Source organism: Triplophysa rosa, linkage group LG13 (genome assembly GCF_024868665.1).
Source record: "Triplophysa rosa linkage group LG13, Trosa_1v2, whole genome shotgun sequence".
NCBI lineage: Eukaryota > Metazoa > Chordata > Actinopteri > Cypriniformes > Nemacheilidae > Triplophysa > Triplophysa rosa.
Genome location: NC_079902.1, coordinates 404,487 through 425,329, shown reverse-complemented (window position 1 = coordinate 425,329; position 20,843 = coordinate 404,487). Strand labels below are relative to the sequence as shown.

At 40.7% G+C, this 20,843-nt stretch overlaps 1 protein-coding gene across 1 annotated transcript in view; it reads right to left on the bottom strand.

Annotated features, from left to right (window-relative positions):
• Positions 1-527: 527 nt before the first annotated feature.
• The window catches only part of LOC130564241 (THO complex subunit 2-like), a gene marked incomplete at its 5' end in the record, with an annotated part of 44,899 nt that continues 24,583 nt past the window's right edge, over positions 528-20,843 (bottom strand). Inside the window, 9 exons of the mRNA XM_057350186.1 lie at positions 528-1,266; positions 3,410-3,455; positions 3,546-3,616; positions 3,981-4,114; positions 4,269-4,335; positions 4,422-4,550; positions 16,757-16,792; positions 17,910-17,968; positions 18,630-18,979. Coding sequence (XP_057206169.1) covers positions 3,428-3,455; positions 3,546-3,616; positions 3,981-4,114; positions 4,269-4,335; positions 4,422-4,550; positions 16,757-16,792; positions 17,910-17,968; positions 18,630-18,979 — 874 coding nt within the window. The remainder of the gene's footprint in view (positions 1,267-3,409; positions 3,456-3,545; positions 3,617-3,980; positions 4,115-4,268; positions 4,336-4,421; positions 4,551-16,756; positions 16,793-17,909; positions 17,969-18,629; positions 18,980-20,843) is intronic.

Below are 20,843 nucleotides of genomic sequence, written 5' to 3'. Positions count from 1 at the left end.
AAATGTCCTAAATCAGATGTTTGTTAGACCGCATAAAGAAGCATTTACACTATACCATAAACACATGCCTTCCCCACCGCTACCATGCGCTTGCCAACCTGTCCTGTGCACGTGTGCAGTATCTGAAGCAAACTTGACATTTAAGCTTCAGAAACAGAAGTTACGGTCGAGTTGATGTCAGGTTTAATTGTTGGTGGGATTTTAGAGAGTTAGGACGGTGGTCTTACCATGACTGAAACAGCGGGCTGGATGAGTTCCTCACATGGCTGTGGAGTGCTACGACTTCTCTAAAGGAACTTTGGTCGTTTTAGAAGTTAAAAATGTAGCTAACCGTGCGTGCAGCAGTTGAATGTGTCAGTTATTAAAGACGTTGAGTTACAGCTGTATCGTTCATCCCAACTACACAAGTCAAACACAAGAAATCATGAAGAGTCGACGTAAAGGAAGGGTTTATTTCTGATGTCAGCTGGTGAATAGACATCACAACACTTGAAAAGCATGCCATAAAGGACAACCGACACACGGTAGACTAAGAAAACTATTTTATTTAGAAAAAGCATACACTTTGTCAACTTTGCCAGATAAAAACATCATGAAGTAGTTTGGAAAGTCATCATTTGTTTTGCCTCGAGTCCATTTATTTAGGGAGAAATCCAGCTTGCCATTCTTTATACAAATCTTTTAAAAACGTGATTGAAGACACAGACGAGAAGGATGCTTACATGGGAAATGAAAGTAAGAGGAAAAGTCTTATTACATGGAACCATTTTATTATTTCTGTATACATAATATACAAATAGAGCATGTGTACTGCTTCAAACACCTAGCCTAAATATCACATGTGACTTAAAAAGAAGGAAAAGTAGTATCCTGAAACCCTAATCGAGGCAAAGACGTCATTTTCTTCCACTTTAAAAAAAAAAAAAAAAAACCCAAAAACCCCACGAGGGAACAGGAAGATAGAATGAGGTCATAAAAACACAAGCATTTGAGAGTGACACACCAATTCCACCTGAATCTGTTTGTGATGCAAGCAGCACATTGTGCTAAATATTTAAAGGAAACAAACTTTCAGTCAAGTACTGAAAATATCACAATAAAAATGGCAGATTAAAATACAAGCTACAACGTTTCTAGGCAAAACAACAGAAGTCTGGATGCAGGCAAAGGAATCTTCTTTCCAGACGGTGACGGAAGGAAAAGATGAAGACGCTGCCATGGTTGAGAAATGATGAATCCTGCAGCGGCTCACAGCGGGGAACACTGCTGAACAACAACAACAACTTCATTTCAAACACCGCTCGGCCATATTCTACTTCTGCACATCAATCAGCTCCATTTTCACACCCATTCACCCATTTCTCAATTCATTATAAGAAACGTGTAATTGTCTCCAAAAGGCACAACACACCCCAACACGCTCTCATGGTCATTCACAACCCTTTCATACACTTGCTCATTCTGATCTGCCAATGATTAGGTTTATGGGGGTGGGGCTTCATTTGTTTTTCTTCCAATATTTGTACATTTTATGATTTCAATAGGCAAGGTCTTCTTTGACACTAAAAAGTTGGTGCTATTTTCGTAAAAAAACAAAATGAGGGCATCTTTTGTTGCTACAACAGCAGCCATCTGTGTACCGGCACCTTCTCCATGTCTCCGTGCGAAAACTTGCCCAATCAGGCAGTGACTTCAGAGGCAGCGTTTGTGCACGGAGGCAGCTCAGAGCAACACATGCAGACAGCCTTCACAGGCAGCGTAACGGAAGTCTGTTTGAATTTTATACCACAGGGCTGTGGAATGCTTCATTCTGATTGGCTGACGAACACTCGACGGGTGTGCATTATTTTTTGCATTACGAATTACACTTCCATATCACTGCGCCAAGTTTAACTGAATAAGGTTATTTAGTTGTTAAGCGGTGACGTAAGGAATACCTTTCCGGGTCCAAGCATCTTTCAAGCGGGGCTACAGCTTAAACAGCTGTTTACTCACATCGCATACTTAAGTGAAACATGTATTAACTCAAAGTATACACTACAGTCACCAGGCTCACGCAATCTCCGACATCAATATTTGACTAAATTATGAAAAATCCATCGCTGACTGGCCATGTGGGATTTCGTTATGAAGATAAAGTTTAGGATCCGGGTTTTCCGTGTATTAGCATTTTTTTTTGTTTGCCTGTAGCATCTTCTTGAGCGTTTGGACCTGGAAACGGTACATGACCTTCCATATATGGTGGTGCGTGACGTCAGACTTGACCAGCGGATACTGTAGCCCACTGTATACACCACTGAATAAAGATCTAACAACAAACAAAATGACAGGTAACTTCCATTGTCTGAGAAGAAATAACTATTCATATTTATGGCCAGCAGGACAATTTCAACAACACCACCAGGTGGCAGCGCTGTGCTGGACTGTCCAGATGAAAAACGAAAACGTATGTCGAAGGTAACGGCAAACCACACGACACAATCAGCGGCTTAAAGATAACACTTACAAACATGAAAATAACAAAAACAACAACTTTATTTGTTTAATGATTGGCTTAAAGTCAAAATAGGTCTGTGGAAGAGATAAACAACCTTTAAAGACCCAGCAGCAAGCTTTCTATGGCACCGTGAGAACCGCAGCTGGCACAGAAAACTCCAAATGCTTTTCTGAATGCAACGAAAACAAATATCGATACTTGGCTTTTCTGTCTAAATGAAGCAAACACATGTGCATATGCGCTGTGCAGTCGGCTTGAGATGAGACGCCGAAAAAATGAGTCCCATTAAATTAGCGGCCTATTAGAATTTACCGTGGTATAAGTGGAATAATTGACTCCGGTTTGTTGAAATGATGTACACCCTGAACAATGCATACTCCGCTGCGCGTCGTGGCCCCATCACCACCTCAGGGTGTGCATTATTTCCTAAGAGTTCAACGGCCCGTCCTCAATTATTCCTCACATAAACAGAGAGCGTCTTTGTAATAACAATTACACATTTCAAAACTACAATACTAATTTCTCTCTAGAAATCCAATCAAAAGTTATTGAAAGTGAAGCCATTTTCTTTTTTGATCTCTATCCTGTGCTCAACCAGTCTCCTTCCTCGCATGTTGCTATGGAAACGACAGGACTGGCGACTCGCTTGTCATTGGTCAGCTGTGAAAAGGGAACATTTTAACTTTCTTCAACTTCAAAAGACGCTCCGAGCTGCGGGAAAAGACGGCAGCGCTGGCGTTTAAAAAGCGCTCGGGACTTTTTTGAAAACACGGTTTCCTCCATAGGATTATAATGTAAGCTAGCAGACGCTAGCAGCTTGAAAAAAGAAGTCAAATGTGAACACGGCCTGACTTTCTACACATTAGCCACCTTGTCAAATGGTTGTGAAATGCTGCGAGAGCAAGTGCTCACCTCGAGTGCCAGCAGACATTATCTGTGCTTCTCTGATGATTTATGGGTGAAAAGTGTTAAGGGAAAACACAACATGTTACCAACACACACACACGAGCTACACGCTGCTGTTTGTGCTTAAAGCATGAAAGGATATTGTTTCTTGTCTTCTTTAGCGCCGGTGCTGTCTCTCTTCTTCTCAGATTTCTCTTTGTCATGCCTGGATTCCTACATGACAACAAACAGACACAAAGCGTAAGAGCTCTTTTCTACATTTAATAACAAAGAATACAAGAACGTTTCTGCAGCGTCACTAGAATGCTGGATGCTAACTGAAGCATGATGCTAGTTTAAGCACATCATGCTGGGATGATCCGGGTGCTTTCACGGGTACACATCTGCTGGATAAGCAGTTGCTAAGGTTAGCATGTTGCTAGGATAATCAGGGTGCTTACTGGCTCAGGTCAAAAGAGCCACCCTGAGACATCACAACATGTTCTTTTTTATAGTGCAGAAGGCCAAACCTGAGAGCAGTCATACACGAGCGAAGGCTTGCCTTCTCCAAGAGCACCAGTGAAAGACAGTCGCTGACCTTTTTTCCTCCAGAGGTCTTCTCTGGTTTGGTCACGTCGCTCTTGTCCTTGCTGGTGGATTTGGAGCGTTTGCCGCTGTCGTTGGAGTGTGGTGATTCAGAGGGGCTGGCGCTCTTGCTGTGTTTGGAGGAGCCTGCGTAAAGGGCAAAGAGCAGTGGTGTGAGACAGATAACACAACAGCCCCGAGCGGAGCTTTATATGATTGCTTCCAGTGCGGAGAAACACAACTTTCTGCTCCGCTAGCTTGGCTTCTCCCGCTCAAACCAATTCAACAGATATCCACTCACTCATTCCGTTCTCGTCTTTGCGGCGCTTGGCTTCCTGACTCATCTCGCGGTCGCTGTTGGAGTAGTCCTGGATGAGAGCGGGAGAAAGCGGCAGGAATCAGACGGACGCTTGTGCTTTCAGCAGGTATCCCAAACACAAAGCATTTCACTCACTCGTTTTCGGTCCTTTCTCTCCTCCTTCTTCTCTCTCTCTTTGGAGCGGTCCCTGGATTTGTCAGAGTCTTTCTTCTCCTCGTCCTTCTCTTTGCTCTTGGACAGGGCTGTGCTGTGGTTAGGGTGATGCTGAGGGGACATGGAGAGATAAAGCAGGGTTAACGTCTCACAGCGCTCATCTGTCACTCCATTAGAGCGCTATTAAAACTGCTGAAGCGCCGTCATAAATGCTCCAACACAACACTTTACCTCCATGTGTCACAGATTAAACAATCAATTCAGTCATAAAAGATCAAATCAATTCTGTGGAGCCAGACTCAATGTGGACCTGCTCTCAACATCATTGAACTTCATTCATCTCGATGTAAGTGCACATGATCCGATTCGCTTTCATTGGTTTGATTTAAAGAGATACTCCACACTAAAAAGGACATTTTCCCCTTAAGTTGTTCCAAACCTATTTGAATGTCTTTGTTCTGTTGCACACAAAGAAAGACATTCAGAAGAATGTTAGCTCCTGAGATTTCTGGAGTAGTCAAAAGCACCCCAGAACGGTTTGTTTTCCCAAATTCTTTACAAATATTTTTGTTTGATACAGTAATTCCTACTATGGTAGACAACGGAATGGTAACATTCTTCCAAATATCTTCCTTTGTGTTCAACAGAGCAACACATGTGATACAGGTTTAGAACAACTTGAGGGTGAGTAAATGATGACAGAATTTTCATTTTTTGGTGAACTACCCCTTTAAGTCCCGACACCACTCACATACATCAGAAGGTCCAATGATTGCTGACTGTGCGTTGAACGTGTTGTTGGTAGGAGTTGTCAGGTCAGCTTGTTTATTCATTCTGTAGTGTTCGGTGCAATGGTAAACACGTCACATGATAAAGCCTTAAGGGTAAACATCTGCAACGAACAGTTCTTCCCCTCAAGAGTCAAACGTTGTGACAAGCACAATATAGCTGTGACCCAGGATTTTAAAAAATGTTCAGAGACTGTATGCCAGCAATAATGGCCTTCATGACTTCCTGCGAGACGGGGCATCATTTGTGGGAAGAAGAACTCGCATGAAGAATCAATGTGGAAACTATCAGCAGATAACAAAAGAAAGAAAACCAAATAAACTGTGTTGATGTTGACAATCCCCCAACCTTAGCCCAAGCACCTCACAAAGAAACTGTAAAGTGAGGACCAGCGAGTGTATGCAGAAAAAAGAGGTCAGACCGTAAGTTTACACGAAAAATAACTTGTGTAAGCTTTGTCCTCAACTAGATTTTAACCCAAACTTTTTTTTACCTGGTAACAAATGTGCAAACCAAACAACAGACCCAGCAGGGTTAGAATCTCACTGCAGACAATCCACTACACCGGTGATATAAAGGGGATCCCACAGGGGCCTCTGAGAGGAACCCGTCCAGTTTGTGCTTATCTGATCACACGTGGTTTCATGAACCCAGTACTACAACATTTACAATACACAAACTTTCTAAGAGCAACAAAGCAACACTTTTATACACACACACACACACACACACACGTTTCTGTTGCATGAGTCACATGTACAGTTATAAAATATACAATCCTTCACTCTATACAAATACCAACACTAGTGTTAAACTAACAATGAGTTTATAACATTTGAGGAAACTAAATATCTTAATCTATTGATCAGGATCTATTGTCAATTTAGAATGTCAAGGTTTCTAAACACGGTCAATAGAGTTGGGTACAGTTCACATATTAACCGCTAGCGGTATGGTACGTGGAAGTCCATTACCCAACCCTAACTGTCAGATTATTAAATCAGCCAGATATGCAATAGTAATATATTCATTCCTCTGTAAGAGGCTCAGCACAGGACAGTTTGTATTAAGAAGAAAAATGCAGTTTAACTGATCAGATTAAACAAGGCATTCATAAACTTGCTTGAGGTCAAAATAAACCTGTTGCTGAGGGTGTGAGTGTAAATGTATAAAGTTGGTAGCAGTTATATAATGTCTAATTTTATACTAAAGACCACACAGAATGCCAAATGCATGAGACACAGTAATACAACTGCCCACATGATCGGAACAAAAGAAAAACTACACCGTTTGTTCATTAGCAGAGTATAAACTCAATACAAACAGACTAAAAGGAACTCAAACACATGCTCTGAGTTTAAACTTCAGATTAGATTGTGCCAAAAAAAAGATGAACATTTTAAAGATGTTAAAGAGCTGTGGCAAGAATTGTTTCTTCAAATATTCAGAAGATTCTTGCTTGATCTGCCCAGTGGCTCTGAATGTTCTTCCTCTCTTCAGAGACCAAACGTCCAAAAAGATTCTTGACATCAATGTTTTTCTTTGGCTGATTTTCAATTCACTGCCATGGGCTTTTAGTATTTTCAATGTTTCAATGTGTCATTCAATGAAAAGACTGATGTAATTGTTGTTTTTACATCTTGTAAATGATACCTCGCTCTTTACCTGAAAAAACACATGAAATATGAAATCATTTAAGTCTGATGGCCCTCAATTACACTCTCAGCCCTCCTCCTGTCACCCAAATCAATCCCACTTCTGGAATCAGGAATCAAAAGATTATGAATCGGATTGGAATCAAAAGGAATAGGAATCGGATATTAATCCAATATGGCTAGAGTACGAGTGTGATTGACCTAGTAACAGCCATGCTGATATAGAGACACGAGGCACGAGTACAGGAGACAATCACAGCTGCTGATATGTACGGGATAATTTCCAGGCAGCTGGTTGTTATGGCAGAAATAATCCCCGACAGTGTGATCAGGACGTGAAGCGGAGGGTCTTGTGTCACACTGAAGGGGCTTATTTCTGTGATAACAGTCGGCTGCTTGTACATTATCCCGCTTATTAAACGGCTACTTGCCACATGAGAAAAAAACTGGACATGAAATGAGAATTTGAAATATGTTATTAGCTCATTTTTACCGAATGCAGACCTTCCGCGAGGAAAAGCCGTTTAGTTTCGGTTTTAAAATAAGAAACGGCGTTCAAATGTCACGAACAGGCAATTTGGTTTAATCATTTGTAAATATAATATCATACATGTCATTAAAAGATATTTATATTTAATTAGTCAAAAAAACCCGTCAAAATGATTTGCTGCATCCGGGTTACCATGTGTTATTCGTTTTGAGAGGTTGTTATCTGGGAATAACGAACCTGCAAATGTCGCGACTGCCCAATCAGAATCAAGCATTCCAACCAGCCGTGTAATAAAAGATATCGCACCACTACGAGAGGGATAATGCATGTATACAACTGTTCAAGGGCACAAGTGTGGTGATAAATCAGAAACAACATCGGAGCTATTTTCTTACACCACAAATTCCAGCCCACCAACCTCCGTTACTAATTCCAAACCGTCACTTCTTTTAAATTTGTCCTGTGCTGCTTCAGTGAAATTATTAGTGAGCAATAACGAGGCAGGGCGTGCATGTGAATGAAAGAGAGAGACTCACTAAGAATGTGTTAACCCCATTGCACTGCGGCACTTTCCATTGTTTTTTAATGTAAACATGTGCTTGTTTACTGTAGCAAGTTGACACTGCAATTTTTGTTATCTAAAGCACGTGATCGAGCAAAAAATCTGCCAATGGGGTAAGAAAAATAATCTTGAATTGATTTTTTGCTTGTTTTAAGCACAAATTCACTGAAATTTCATACTTTTTGACTAAAAACAAGACTTATTTTCTTAGGTCAGTTTGCTCATCAAGAAAATGCATCTTGATTCAAGAATGTTTAGACATTTTTACCGGAAAATAAGAAAAAAAGACTTCGTAAGAAAGTCATTTTTTGCAGTGTAGCAGTTCATTCAGTCTCATTTTGACTCAATTGACTCGTTCGTTCAGTGAAGGGCGTGTTCATTCAGCACATTCAACCAATGAAACGCTCTGACAGAGCTCACGCTCAAGCGCTATTGGCTCGTGTCTCTTTGAAGCTGCGCTGTCTTTGCTTGAGACAGTAATGAATGAGAAGAATCTTTCAAGAAGACATATTACATAACCTGTATTACATTTCTTCAATCATGCAGATCACATGCTTGTTTTTATCATGTCATTGGATCTTTTAATCTACAGCACGACTCACTTCATCGCTTCTCTGATCGGAACAGCGCTGCTTTCTTTTGGCTTTATGTTCATATCACGTCATGCAGCAGCTCATGTTAGCGGATAAATCAACATTGGCATTTAAAGGAAGGAAATATGTGAAGGAAAATAAGACGCTTTGTAAACCACGTGGAGACACAGATTGTGTCTTGTGCTTCTCTCTCTAGCGCATGTGAGATAAGCACACGTGACGCGCAGGCGCAGAGTAGGTAGCGTCTTGACCGCTGAACGAATAGAATTAAACATATCGTAAAATATCCCCATCTCTCTACGATGCACATCGTGAAATATTGTAATACGAAGTATCGTTACATCCCTATAATATTGATTCTTGGAAGTTAAAATGATGATAGAAAGTTCCATCACATGTACAGATTAAAGTGCATACAGTTTTATATGTATACCAAACAAATTTAGGTTAGGTAATTTATAATTTCATATCTTGTTTTTTGTATAACAGAAAAAACATTCTGGAAAGGATAAACTGCTTCATGTGTGTGTGTGCGCTCATTAGCTAGCTGTCTAGCTTCATTAGAGTGAGGCGGTTGCGAGGACCGTATAGTCCGATTTATTTAATGTCAGAGTGATACAGTCACTGAAGTTGTTCCTGTGGTGATACAGGTGGAATATCGCATGGCTCTCAGCTAATCAGATTCAAGAATCAGAAAGAACTGTTGTATAATTGAATTTATAAAACGGTCAGTTCTGGTCCTTGATTCTGATTGGCTCAGCAGAGTTCTAAGCCGTTATAAAATACCCCGATTTACAACTGCTGACCGCATTACATAGCCTGAATATCTCTATTTACTTCATTTTATGAAACCTTGCTACGCATATGTAATAACCGTTTTATAAAAGCAATAAGGCGTGTGAAGCAGTGGGTTACAGTGCATTTAATAACAACTGAGGGGGTTTTAGCCATATTTATATATATATATATATATACGCACTACATGGTGCTCATAAACACACACATATATACACTCACCTAAAGGATTATTAGGAACACCATACTAATACGGTGTTTGACCCCCTTTCGCCTTCAGAACTGCCTTAATTCTACGTGGCATTGATTCAACAAGGTGCTGAAAGCATTCTTTAGAAATGTTGGCCCATATTGATAGGATAGCATCTTGCAGTTGATGGAGATTTGTGGGATGCACATCCAGGGCACGAAGCTCCCGTTCCACCACATCCCAAAGATGTTCTATCGGGTTGAGATCTGGTGACTGTGGGGGCCATTCTAGTACAGTGAACTCATTGTCATGTTCAAGAAACCAATTTGAAATGATTCGAGCTTTGTGACATGGTGCATTATCCTGCTGGAAGTAGCCATTAGAGGATGGGTACATGGTGGTCATAAAGGGATGGACATGGTCAGAAACAATGCTCAGGTAGGCCGTGGCATTTAAACGATGCCCAATTGGCACTAAGGGGCCTAAAGTGTGCCAAGAAAACATCCCCCACACCATTACACCACCACCACCAGCCTGCACAGTGGTAACAAGGCATGATGGATCCATGTTCTCATTCTGTTTACGCCAAATTCTGACTCTACCATTTGAATGTCTCAACAGAAATCGAGACTCATCAGACCAGGCAACATTTTTCCAGTCTTCAACTGTCCAATTTTGGTGAGCTCGTGCAAATTGTAGCCTCTTTTTCCTATTTGTAGTGGAGATGAGTGGTACCCGGTGGGGTCTTCTGCTGTTGTAGCCCATCTGCCTCAAGGTTGTGCGTGTTGTAGCTTCACAAATGCTTTGCTGCATACCTCGGTTGTAACGAGTGGTTATTTCAGTCAAAGTTGCTCTTCTATCAGCTTGAATCAGTCGGCCCATTCTCCTCTGACCTCTAGCATCAACAAGGCATTTTCGCCCACAGGACTGCCGCATACTGGATGTTTTTCCCTTTTCACACCATTCTTTGTAAACCCTAGAAATGGTTGTGCGTGAAAATCCCAGTAACTGAGCAGATTGTGAAATACTCAGACCGGCCCGTCTGGCACCAACAACCATGCCACGCTCAAAATTGCTTAAATCACCTTTCTTTCCCATTCTGACATTCAGTTTGGAGTTCAGGAGATTGTCTTGACCAGGACCACACCCCTAAATGCATTGAAGCAACTGCCATGTGATTGGTTGATTAGATAATTGCATTAATGAGAAATTGAACAGGTGTTCCTAATAATCCTTTAGGTGAGTGTATATCAGAACTCAATGTATGCATTCTGGCACACTATTTTCTTCAACTAACTTGTAATAACAGCCACAAATTTGCTGGTCAAAATGTATTGTTTTGTAAAGTTTTTCAAGCGCAACACATGACATCTGCAGCAGCTAATCACATGATGTATGACCAAAGTGAAGCTCATACGCAAATATGAAATACCCAATTGTTATTTCACGACTTACAAGTTAAAGGGAACCCAGGGTATAGAGAGACGTATGGCTTAATGCATTGTAATAGCCTTACACTACTAGCATTTGTTGTTAGAAACCCATCAAATATTTACATTTCTTTAAAAAAAAACTAAATGTAATGATCATTTTAACCTAAGGAGGCCGCCATGTTCTTTTTCGATGATGTAAAATGGTTGCACCCACAGGTAGCCAAACTGAACACAGACCCACTAATCAGTTCTTCAGTAAATATAAGGTTCTGTAGAATAATATATATATATATATATATATATACAGTATATATATATAAACTAATGCTAAAATAATAAAGAATATAAAGACGTTATTTGGTGTATTTTCCTACATTTTAATATTGTTTGTCAGAAACAATACAAACATACATATTAATAACCAAAATCATTACGAATATATTATATGCACAATGTTTTAGCCATTATAAAATGCATTTCATCCAGATTTTGACTTTTTGATGTTGATTTACATAAGTAGCCTATTGTCTTCTCTCCCTCTGTCATTAGCTGACGGGGGCTAATATTCACGTGTGCTCTAATACAGAATAAATAACCAAACCGCAAGCATTATTATTGTGTTTATCAGTATATTCTCATAATGTATAAAGTATACGATTATGGTGGCTGATGATGTCTTAAATAGTCTTAACTGTCTTAAAGACGGTGGTTTAAAGCTATGATTTAATGCACGCTCACCTTGAACAGACGGTTACGAAACGCATTCTTCTTTTATGGCAGGAAGTCTGGCTTGTGTCAAGAGGACCGCCACCTACTGTCCCCTGTGTACTTATATAGGTTTATATAAGTCTGTCAAAAAAAAACCTTGTTGTTCATTCTCTCCTTTGCTGACTCCAGCTTTAATCCTCTAGTAGCATGGCCTTGTAAACTAACGCTACTGTTTAGCGTGTTGACAAAATGTATATATGCTCTCCTACTTGTAAATCGCTTTGGATAAAGTCTGCCAAATGAATAAATGTAAATATATCTGATCTTATCTTTGACGACTCATATTTTACTGTTATATATGGAAACGTGTGTGCTTCGCTGTAGCGTTAAGAGAACGGGTTTAGGTTGCAACCATTTGACGTCACAGATTTTGAGGCAAAAAAATGGCGGCCTCAGAGTAAAAGTATTTTTTCGAAGTTAATGAATACTGTGACAGTTACACTGTTTTTTTATTTCACAATTATAAAGTCAATGCCATTGGTAATATATTAAGCCATACATCGCTCTATACCCAAGGTTCCTTTTAAGAATAAATGCTTCAGGACTATTATATATCTAGCAAACAACAATGTTAACACAACCATGGTCAACACAATCATTCATTCAAACTAGGGATGCACCGATACCATTTTTTAAAGACAGAGTACGAGTACCGATACTTTTTTTCTGGTACTCGCCGATACCGATCCCTATAACCGATGCCTGTATAATGTACAATTATGTTAATAAACCAGTATCTTACTGGTACATTTTTTTTTCATTTGTTTTTAGGTCTACTTAAATTGAAGTAATTTTTTAATTAAGTTCAATTTTTTAATGATAAGTATCACAATTTTACTAGCACATTTACTTCAGTTTGCTATACTAAACGATATACTCTGTGGTCAAATGATAAAAAATTTTAGGGGGGTGGTGTGGTAAAATGTGAGTGTATTATAACTTGTTCAAGTCAACCGGACTTTTATTTTGACAGGACGCCGCAAAGAGCGTTTGTTTAAGTGAACCAGACTTTTATTTTGACGGATCGCCACCGCAAATGGTGTTTGTTATGTGTTCGTGTCCTCGTGCAGTGAAACGCTGGCTCTGAAAGCTCCACAAGCACAATGCGTTCAGGTTCAGTACACGCAACCGCACCACTCTTTCACACACATTCACGCAAAACAAGCAGAATACATATTTCAACAGTACCTGAATATTTCGTTAGCTGTTAGCGGTTCAGCGCTAATTTCTTGTTAGGAAATAATACATTTGTCAGATTCCGTGTCATTCCGTGTTGTACAGCAAATTCTGTTTTTATGCCTGGATTCCTCGATTCTGTCTGCGTTTTCTGCATTGCTGAAATCATAGGGCTCTATGTATGTCACGTGAGGTATCGGTCATTGGTATCGGTGTGTCATTACGAGTACGTGAGCTTGGTATCGGCCGATACATCCCTAATTCAAATACACTGATTGTTTCATTGTGTGTTCAGAGAGCAGTTGGTTCACATAAAAATGTGACCATCTTGAGATCTGAGGCCATCAACTCTTTAGGTGTCATGTTGTTGAAAGTTGAAAAAGCAGATACAAGCAACATAAAATAATCTTCGTGGCTGCTGACGACATATTAATGTCTTTTAATGTGAATCGACCGGTCTGTGCAATAATGAATTAATATTAGCGGTAATCTACAGCTTCTGCGTTTGAAACTTCAGACGAATATCAAGTGCTTGAATTGGGAATTCTGAAGGGAGATCTCATCACAGCCGTTGGGATCACACTTGGCAAACTGAGTGATAAAAACAACATCACTTTCTCTTTATCGGAGACGACACTCTGCGTTGTGTCCCCTTCAGCAGTGCCTTTCAAGGGCGCGCAAAAATGACGTTTGGCAGGCACTCTTCCCAACACATCCGCCGACCGACCGACAATGTGATGTTGCCCGTTTCTGTTTTAAATGATTCAAATATGGCACCTGAGGACTTACATTTTATAAATCACTACTCCACCCTCTGAAAACAACCTCTTTGGATCTACATGATTTACAAGAATGGCATATTTTGATTGAAAAATATTTGCAAAGCAGTCAATAAGCAGGCTAAATGACCATACGGGTTGATATCTAAATGTTTTACTTCAACTGTGGAATCGAAACTGGGAATCGTTAAGAATCGAAATCGATCAAATTCAAACGATACTCGAGTATGAAAAGGGAACATCACACAACCTGACAAGATGTGAGATGAAGAAATGATGAATAGGACATCCTCTCTCTGTGCTGAATAATCACATGACAAAAACCAACTCGACCGCAAACATCTGAATTACTAGAACACACAAACATTTGTCACAATATCCTATGAGAAAGCACTTCTGCAAGATAAACACAATGTTTCAGAAAATGAAGAATATGCAAAAATCTGCGGTTCAAAGTCAGCAACTAATGCATTAGACTACAAGACATTTTCTCTTTTTAATATGTGGAAAAAACGCACTTAATGTGGGAGGAAATCTGACAGCAAGCTTCAGAAAGAGAGAGGATACGATAAAGTAGCAGGCGGCAGGATTGCTTTTTCAGGTGGTGCCATCAGCATATTTTCAAACATTCTTCAGTGACCAAACTGCAAAAAACACTTATCTCCCCGCCGGCGGACAGGAGCTGTTGAAAAGAGACTGAAGCGAGGGAATAGAGGACCAGAGACCAAGAGAGCGTGGCCACGGGAAGAATGGAGGATATTGTTGGACAGAAATTACATTAGCAGAATATAAAATGTCTTCTGGCAGAGGAGAGGAGGGAGGTGCGAGCAGAATGCCGCATGTTTCTGGGTTATTCAGACATCTTCTGAAGGGAAAGTTCACATACTGGCTCCCAACCAACACAAAAATCCATACCTGGCATACAGAGCACATGAAAAAGTGCAAGAACCGAGAGATGCACACATGGAATGTCAAAACCTAACGACACAGCCATCCTGAGCATCACACGTGATATCTGCATCACTAGACAGAATTCTCAACACCCCGTTACTGCAAGAACAACACATGATCAGAGACATTGCTGTAGGGAAACACATTTGGAACAAAATCTGCACAGTTTAGCATCTCTGAATGAATGAACTGTATTAAAACATACTGTCTAAGTACCATCTGGAGTGTTCCAGAGCATTACTTGGCAAATTGTGAAAAAATAGTCCAAAACAAGCTAGACAGCATTTTAACCTGAGAATCCTCGCCCTCGTGTCACAACCGTAAGACCTTCGTTCATGTGCAGAAAACAAATGAGGTTTTGCTGAGGAGAAAGTTCTTAAAGGGGTCATATGACACGGCTAAAAGGAATATTATGGTTTGTTTTAGATATAATGTAATGTGTATACAGGATTTAAGGTTGATACCGCCGGTGGCAGCTCACCACCGTCATGGCACTTACCACCGCGGTGGTGCGGTTGTCACGGCCACCGTCACAGCCCTAGCCGATACATCAACTTTGCCAGTGCAACTTGAGCAAGATGTAAAGGATTGGTAAGGTTTTATTAAAAAGAATATGATGTTAAATAGTTAAAAACTATAGCTAACCGTTTTACCTTTTATATACGAGGTTATAAAGACTATAAACAAACAAGCATATACATCATACAGAGTTTGTGTACGATAGAAACAAGCTGGCATTACAGCAGGGAATGGTCTAAATAACGCCAGCACTTTAGCCCTTCTTGATCAACCAGTGTTACGCCACGTCTCGTCACGACTCAACAAAGACAATAAACCCAAAATATATACTAAATATAAAAAGACATTATAAACACCACATTTGTTGCCTCTAGTGGGAACATTATTACTGATTATTAGGACTTATGTTGTCTTTATTCACGTTGCGCGCGTGTCTGCATTTGCAGATCACAAACACACGACAAACTCAACTCGCGTTAGTCTGTAACAAAGTCTTTTACAATGAAAATATACTTACAGGCTGATATCTGAAGCACTAGCGAAGTTTTAATGGTAGGAACGGACCCACTTTTTTACCAAAGCTTTCGTGCACAGTCGGCCTTGATCTCTCCTAGGTTCATGAAGCGATCATCTGTGAAATGCGCTGCACAAACTTGAACATTCGGATTGTACTTTTCTGGAACAGTGTTGTAAATAAAATGTAACCATTTGTTTTTAGTTGTTTCATCTTTTGGCATGGCAAACACAGACTCTTTCTTTTCGCAACGAAACACACAGCGTCTCCACGACATGGCTGCGGCGGTGACGATACAATGAGATTTACAAGTAAGCCCCCCTCACTTGCGTTTAGATTTGGGCGGTCTTAAGTCAAATCATGTTACGAAGTGACGTACATTCGTCGGGGTGTGGCTACACGAGGCGTTTCAGGCAGGTCTGGGTGAGCATTCGCTTTTAGATAGAATGACTCTTTTGTTCCCACACTTTCATTTCTGCAATTATACGTGTCTAATACATGCATGAGCAACTTATAACACACCAAATACACCGAAAAACACGTGTTCTCGCCATATGACCCCTTTAAAGACACACAGATCGTTAAAATATTACATTATATTTTGTTGAAACTAGTAACTTTGTATTGGCACCTATTGTATTATTGCTCCTGTATGACATATCGCTTATTGCTCCCTGAGATCTCGGTGAGTCGCTTTGGATAAAAGCGTCTGCTAAATGACTACATGTAAATATGACGTGATCATAGAAATAGTTCAATCAAGTGGTTATTTTTGTTTTATTGCACACAAAACAGATTCTCATGGCTTTATAAGATTAAGTTGAACCCCTGGAGTGACATGAAGTCACTATTATAAGGATGTCTTTCCTAACTTTCTGCGGTTTGAGTGACCGTTGTGTTGTTGTCTAAGGGACAGAAACCTCCTGGACTTCATCAAAACTCTTCTCAAATGCGTGCTCCTAAGATGAACGAGGTCTTACGGTTGTGGAACGACAAAAGTTGAATTCTTGGGTGAACTAACGCTTCGAAGCATCATGGACATTGTGTCTGGTGTGCAGCTGAGCAGATTGAGACAGAGTTAAGAGTTGAGAAACGTTCCAAACCTTTGGAGCTGAATCCTTGAAGTCGTTGAGATTGTCCTGTAGGAATGAATGGAGATGACAGATGAGCTGGAGAGGATGGCACACAGCAGGAGAAAGGCTGGGGGGAGGCTGGCCGTCACTCAACACATCCCCCTAAAGACCTTCAAAGACTAGAACTTTCACATGGTTAGAGATGAAGAGACTACTGGAGCCTAACGTCAATCTGGACTCAACCTGCATCTCACACTGTACTGTATGTTCTGCTCTTCAAGACGTTCACCTCATCTCACTGCATTAAAGGTACACATCTTAACATCTAGCTTGGCTCAAAAATACAGCATACATTCAGTGAATTTACTCTGGGCTACATGAAGAGGATGAGAAACAATCTAAACTCAGCTAGGATTAATGAAGGAGGGCTTCTAGAACAAGAGGAGGTCATGTGCACTTTGGCGTGAGGTCTTTGTGCTCATAGATCAATCCTCTGGGAAGACTTTGCATTGGTAGCTGCTGGAGATGCCTCATCTCTGGATGATGTCTGCTGGACGTGTAGATGTCTTCCACCACAGGCCTCGAGAGTAAACGGGTTACGCAAAAATCAGGGCCAACCCTTCCCAAAAACTGAGCGGTGTCGAAGAGGAACGTATCCTTGCCGGAGGATTCCAAGCGACCACGAGAGAATCTTCCACATCTTCTGTCTGATGCTACATTCAGGACTTCTGGCAAAATCATCCTCCCGGCTTTGTATTTAGTTAAAAAAAAAACATGTGCTTTTATTTCTTTTTCTTACTTTTGCTTTCTCTGTATGTATTACGCCATGGCTTGAAAAATCTGAAGGGGAGGACAATTTAAAAAAACAGGTAGATTCTATATTTACACTCTTACAAAATGTGTTGTATGAAAACAGGGAGAAAAATGTAGGCACTTGGGAAGATTTTTTTCTGTGCTAGAACTGACTTTCTGGCAAGTCCTTTTTGTCAGAGAAATCTGACATCTATGAAAAAATACACTTCCAAAAAACAGTCCATAAGCTGCAAAATGTCCCCCCCACTGCTCTCGTTCACGGGACGGGTTCCAGAGACCTCCAGAGGCTGGGCTTTGGATAAACACGTGATCTCCGGACAGGTGGGGACAAGAGGAAAGAAGTGCACAGCTCTCCTCAGGCCATACTAACCTTAACTGCAGAGGAGTGTGACGGTGACGAGTGCGTGTCAACCTTTCGTCTTTTTTGCTCTGCATGGGAAAAGAAACGTGAGGTTTAGTTCGCAGAAAAAGAATTTCATGTCAAGGCCTTTTCACACTGCACGCGGCAGAGCGATGCTCTCTCCCGAGCGCATTCAAATCTTCTTCTACTGAAACCACAGCAAACTCATTAACTCATTTTTTAGCGCCATCTAGTTTACAGGAGTGAAATAGCTGCTGGAGATCGCTCCTGATGTGAAAGCTGATGTTGTTGGACGTCCAGTATGAAAAGGTCTTAAGAGTTTAAAAATGTCACCACGAAAACAAAGAAACAATGGCCCGGTAAGTAAGGACTGTCTTAGTAAGTGGCTTTCATTAAAATGGTGCGCATCTCCAGACAAAACAATGGCAATGATATATTTTTAGATATTTATTTTCAGTTAAGACAGCTCAAACTCATCTTCAGCCTTGTCTGTGAAACTGAGCAATAGAGTTTGGTGTCACTAGAGAAGTGACGTTTCTCAGTCAATAACTAACATTTACTGTGTCCCTTGGAAACAGCATCTCAATCATATTTTGGAACTGAACAATATAAAATGGTATTAAATCTACAATGGGTTTCCTGGAATGGAGAAGAGCTGCTCAGACATTGATGAATAAGCAGAAAATGTGTATTCGGGTGGGTGTTTTGGCATTCTGGTTGTTGTCTTACCCCGTTCGGACTCGAGCCCTTCAGATCTGGGCACGAGAGACTTCAGAGGTCCAGACGCAGCGCTCTTCTCCACCTTCACGCTTTCCTTTGTCTTGCTGTCGTTGGACACGTCACGCTCTTTCTCAGCAGATTTCCCGTCGTTCTTGCTCTTCTCTTCTTTCTTGTCCTCCTTCCTCTTGTCTTTATCAGCCTTGGGGGTCTTCTCCTTGCCATCAATGACTTTCTCCTCCTTCGGTTTGTCCTTCGCTCCTGCTTTGGCCTCTGGAGTGTTTGCTGGGTTCTTCTCTTTCTTCTCTTTTTTCTCCTTCGCCGTCTTCTCTTTTTCCTCTTTCTCTTTGTTTCCTTTAGCACTGTGGAGAGATCAGAAAACAAAGCAAAGGTTTGAAATCCTTCAGGTGTAAACCATTACAATGACCAACATATATTTTTTGTAAATAAATGCACTACACATCACATTTACATTAAGGATCGTTCCAGAGCGCCGTGAAAAAGAATTTTGATTTGTCTTACATTTTAGCCAAGTGTGCATGAATGCATTTATGAATTTTCTACATTTATGGAAAAATGACTAAATAACTATAAAACATCTAATCCCGTGTAAACGATCTCTCTATATTTTTGAGTGAGTACTGGATTTGCACACTTGTGTCACACAAGCCTGATACAGATTGGGTTTAATCACGTCATAACATCATTAAGACGAACAGCTCATTTGACCTCCTGAGGCTGATGTTTCATTCTTCTCCACATACAGAACATATAACTGCAGAATGTACAACTCTAACTCTTGAAATAATTCTGACCCTTTATTGTAACCGGTTCTTATTAAAAATCATAAAACCATACATGGCCCATTCGTACAGATATAAAGTAGGCAAAATGAAATCTACTACACAAATGAGAATAAAAATGAGAAGTGATTTAATGTTGACAGTATTAGTTGAGTCATTGAGTCCGATTGCACATTAAAAATAAATGCATACGACCTAATGTTGTGTCAATCACATGCACACACTGCCTCTGAAATGTACGTCGGGTTCAACATTTTTCGGAATGTTTTTCACATCCGTAGCGAGCATTTTGAGAGGTGTTTTGACGATTCTGAGCCACCGTACAAGCCAACAATAATATCCAGGATGATTCACTTCATCTCGCAGCACAAAGCACTTTATGAGAAACAAAGTGTGGAATATAAAGAGAGAGAGTGTGGCAGATGATTGTGGAACAGCTTGGAAACACGATGCTATGTACTGATTTCAATATGGGGTGTATGCTAGTGATGCGCGGGTCGTCTCATAACCAGCAGGCCCCGTGGGTCGGGTTGGGGCAGGTAAAGAAATTGTCACTGTCTTTGCGGGAAGGGTTGGGGCAGGTGATTAAAAACAAAAAAACGTGTGTTGCGTGCAATTCCCTATAGGCTATAATATATATGTGGAATATATATTTTCATATTTTATTAGGTTATTTGATACGGTTACAATACGTAGGCCTATGTAGCAACGTAACTTGCGCGATGTCCCCAAACCAAACACGTCACAAAAGCGCCAAGCAGCTCCCGCTGCCAGCCACAACAACAAAACAAACGGAGAAATAAAAGTGAAGATGGAAGACGAGGTGTGGGAGAAATTAAGGTCGGGAATTTACATCAAATAATTTCATAAAAGCGGGACCCGCGGGTTGAAAAAACCCTGACCCGCGCATCACTAGTGTATGCAGAGACCCGCGATCGCATTCCAGGGAGGGGTGAGAGGGGGTTCACGGGGCTGTTCGCACACGCACTCAGGTCTCCGTCGGTCCGTTTGCAACCGCGTCCCAGGAGTGCACAGTAGAAATAACTGAAACACGGGAGTTTCACGGGGGAAATAACAAAACATGAGGATGTCGGGAGATGGATGTGAAAAACAGGAGTATTGACAGGTAGGCAGAGAGTGAGGACAGCCTAGCAAGCTAATGTCAATGTAGACATGAAAGGAGAGAGAGGCAGAGCGACAGGCTGGATTGTTTTGAGAATTTTTCTGCAACAGATTAATTAATACGCATCAGACTCAGCGTGTAAGTTTTCCGTGCGTGACAAATTTTTTGATGATGAATACGAAAAAACACATAGCAAAGTTATATTTCAGTACCCGTGAGCTACAGGATGAGAGCATTATTAAAGTCACACACTGAGCTCTCATCATGACCTCACATCTCAGGTGAATTACAAATGCCTGA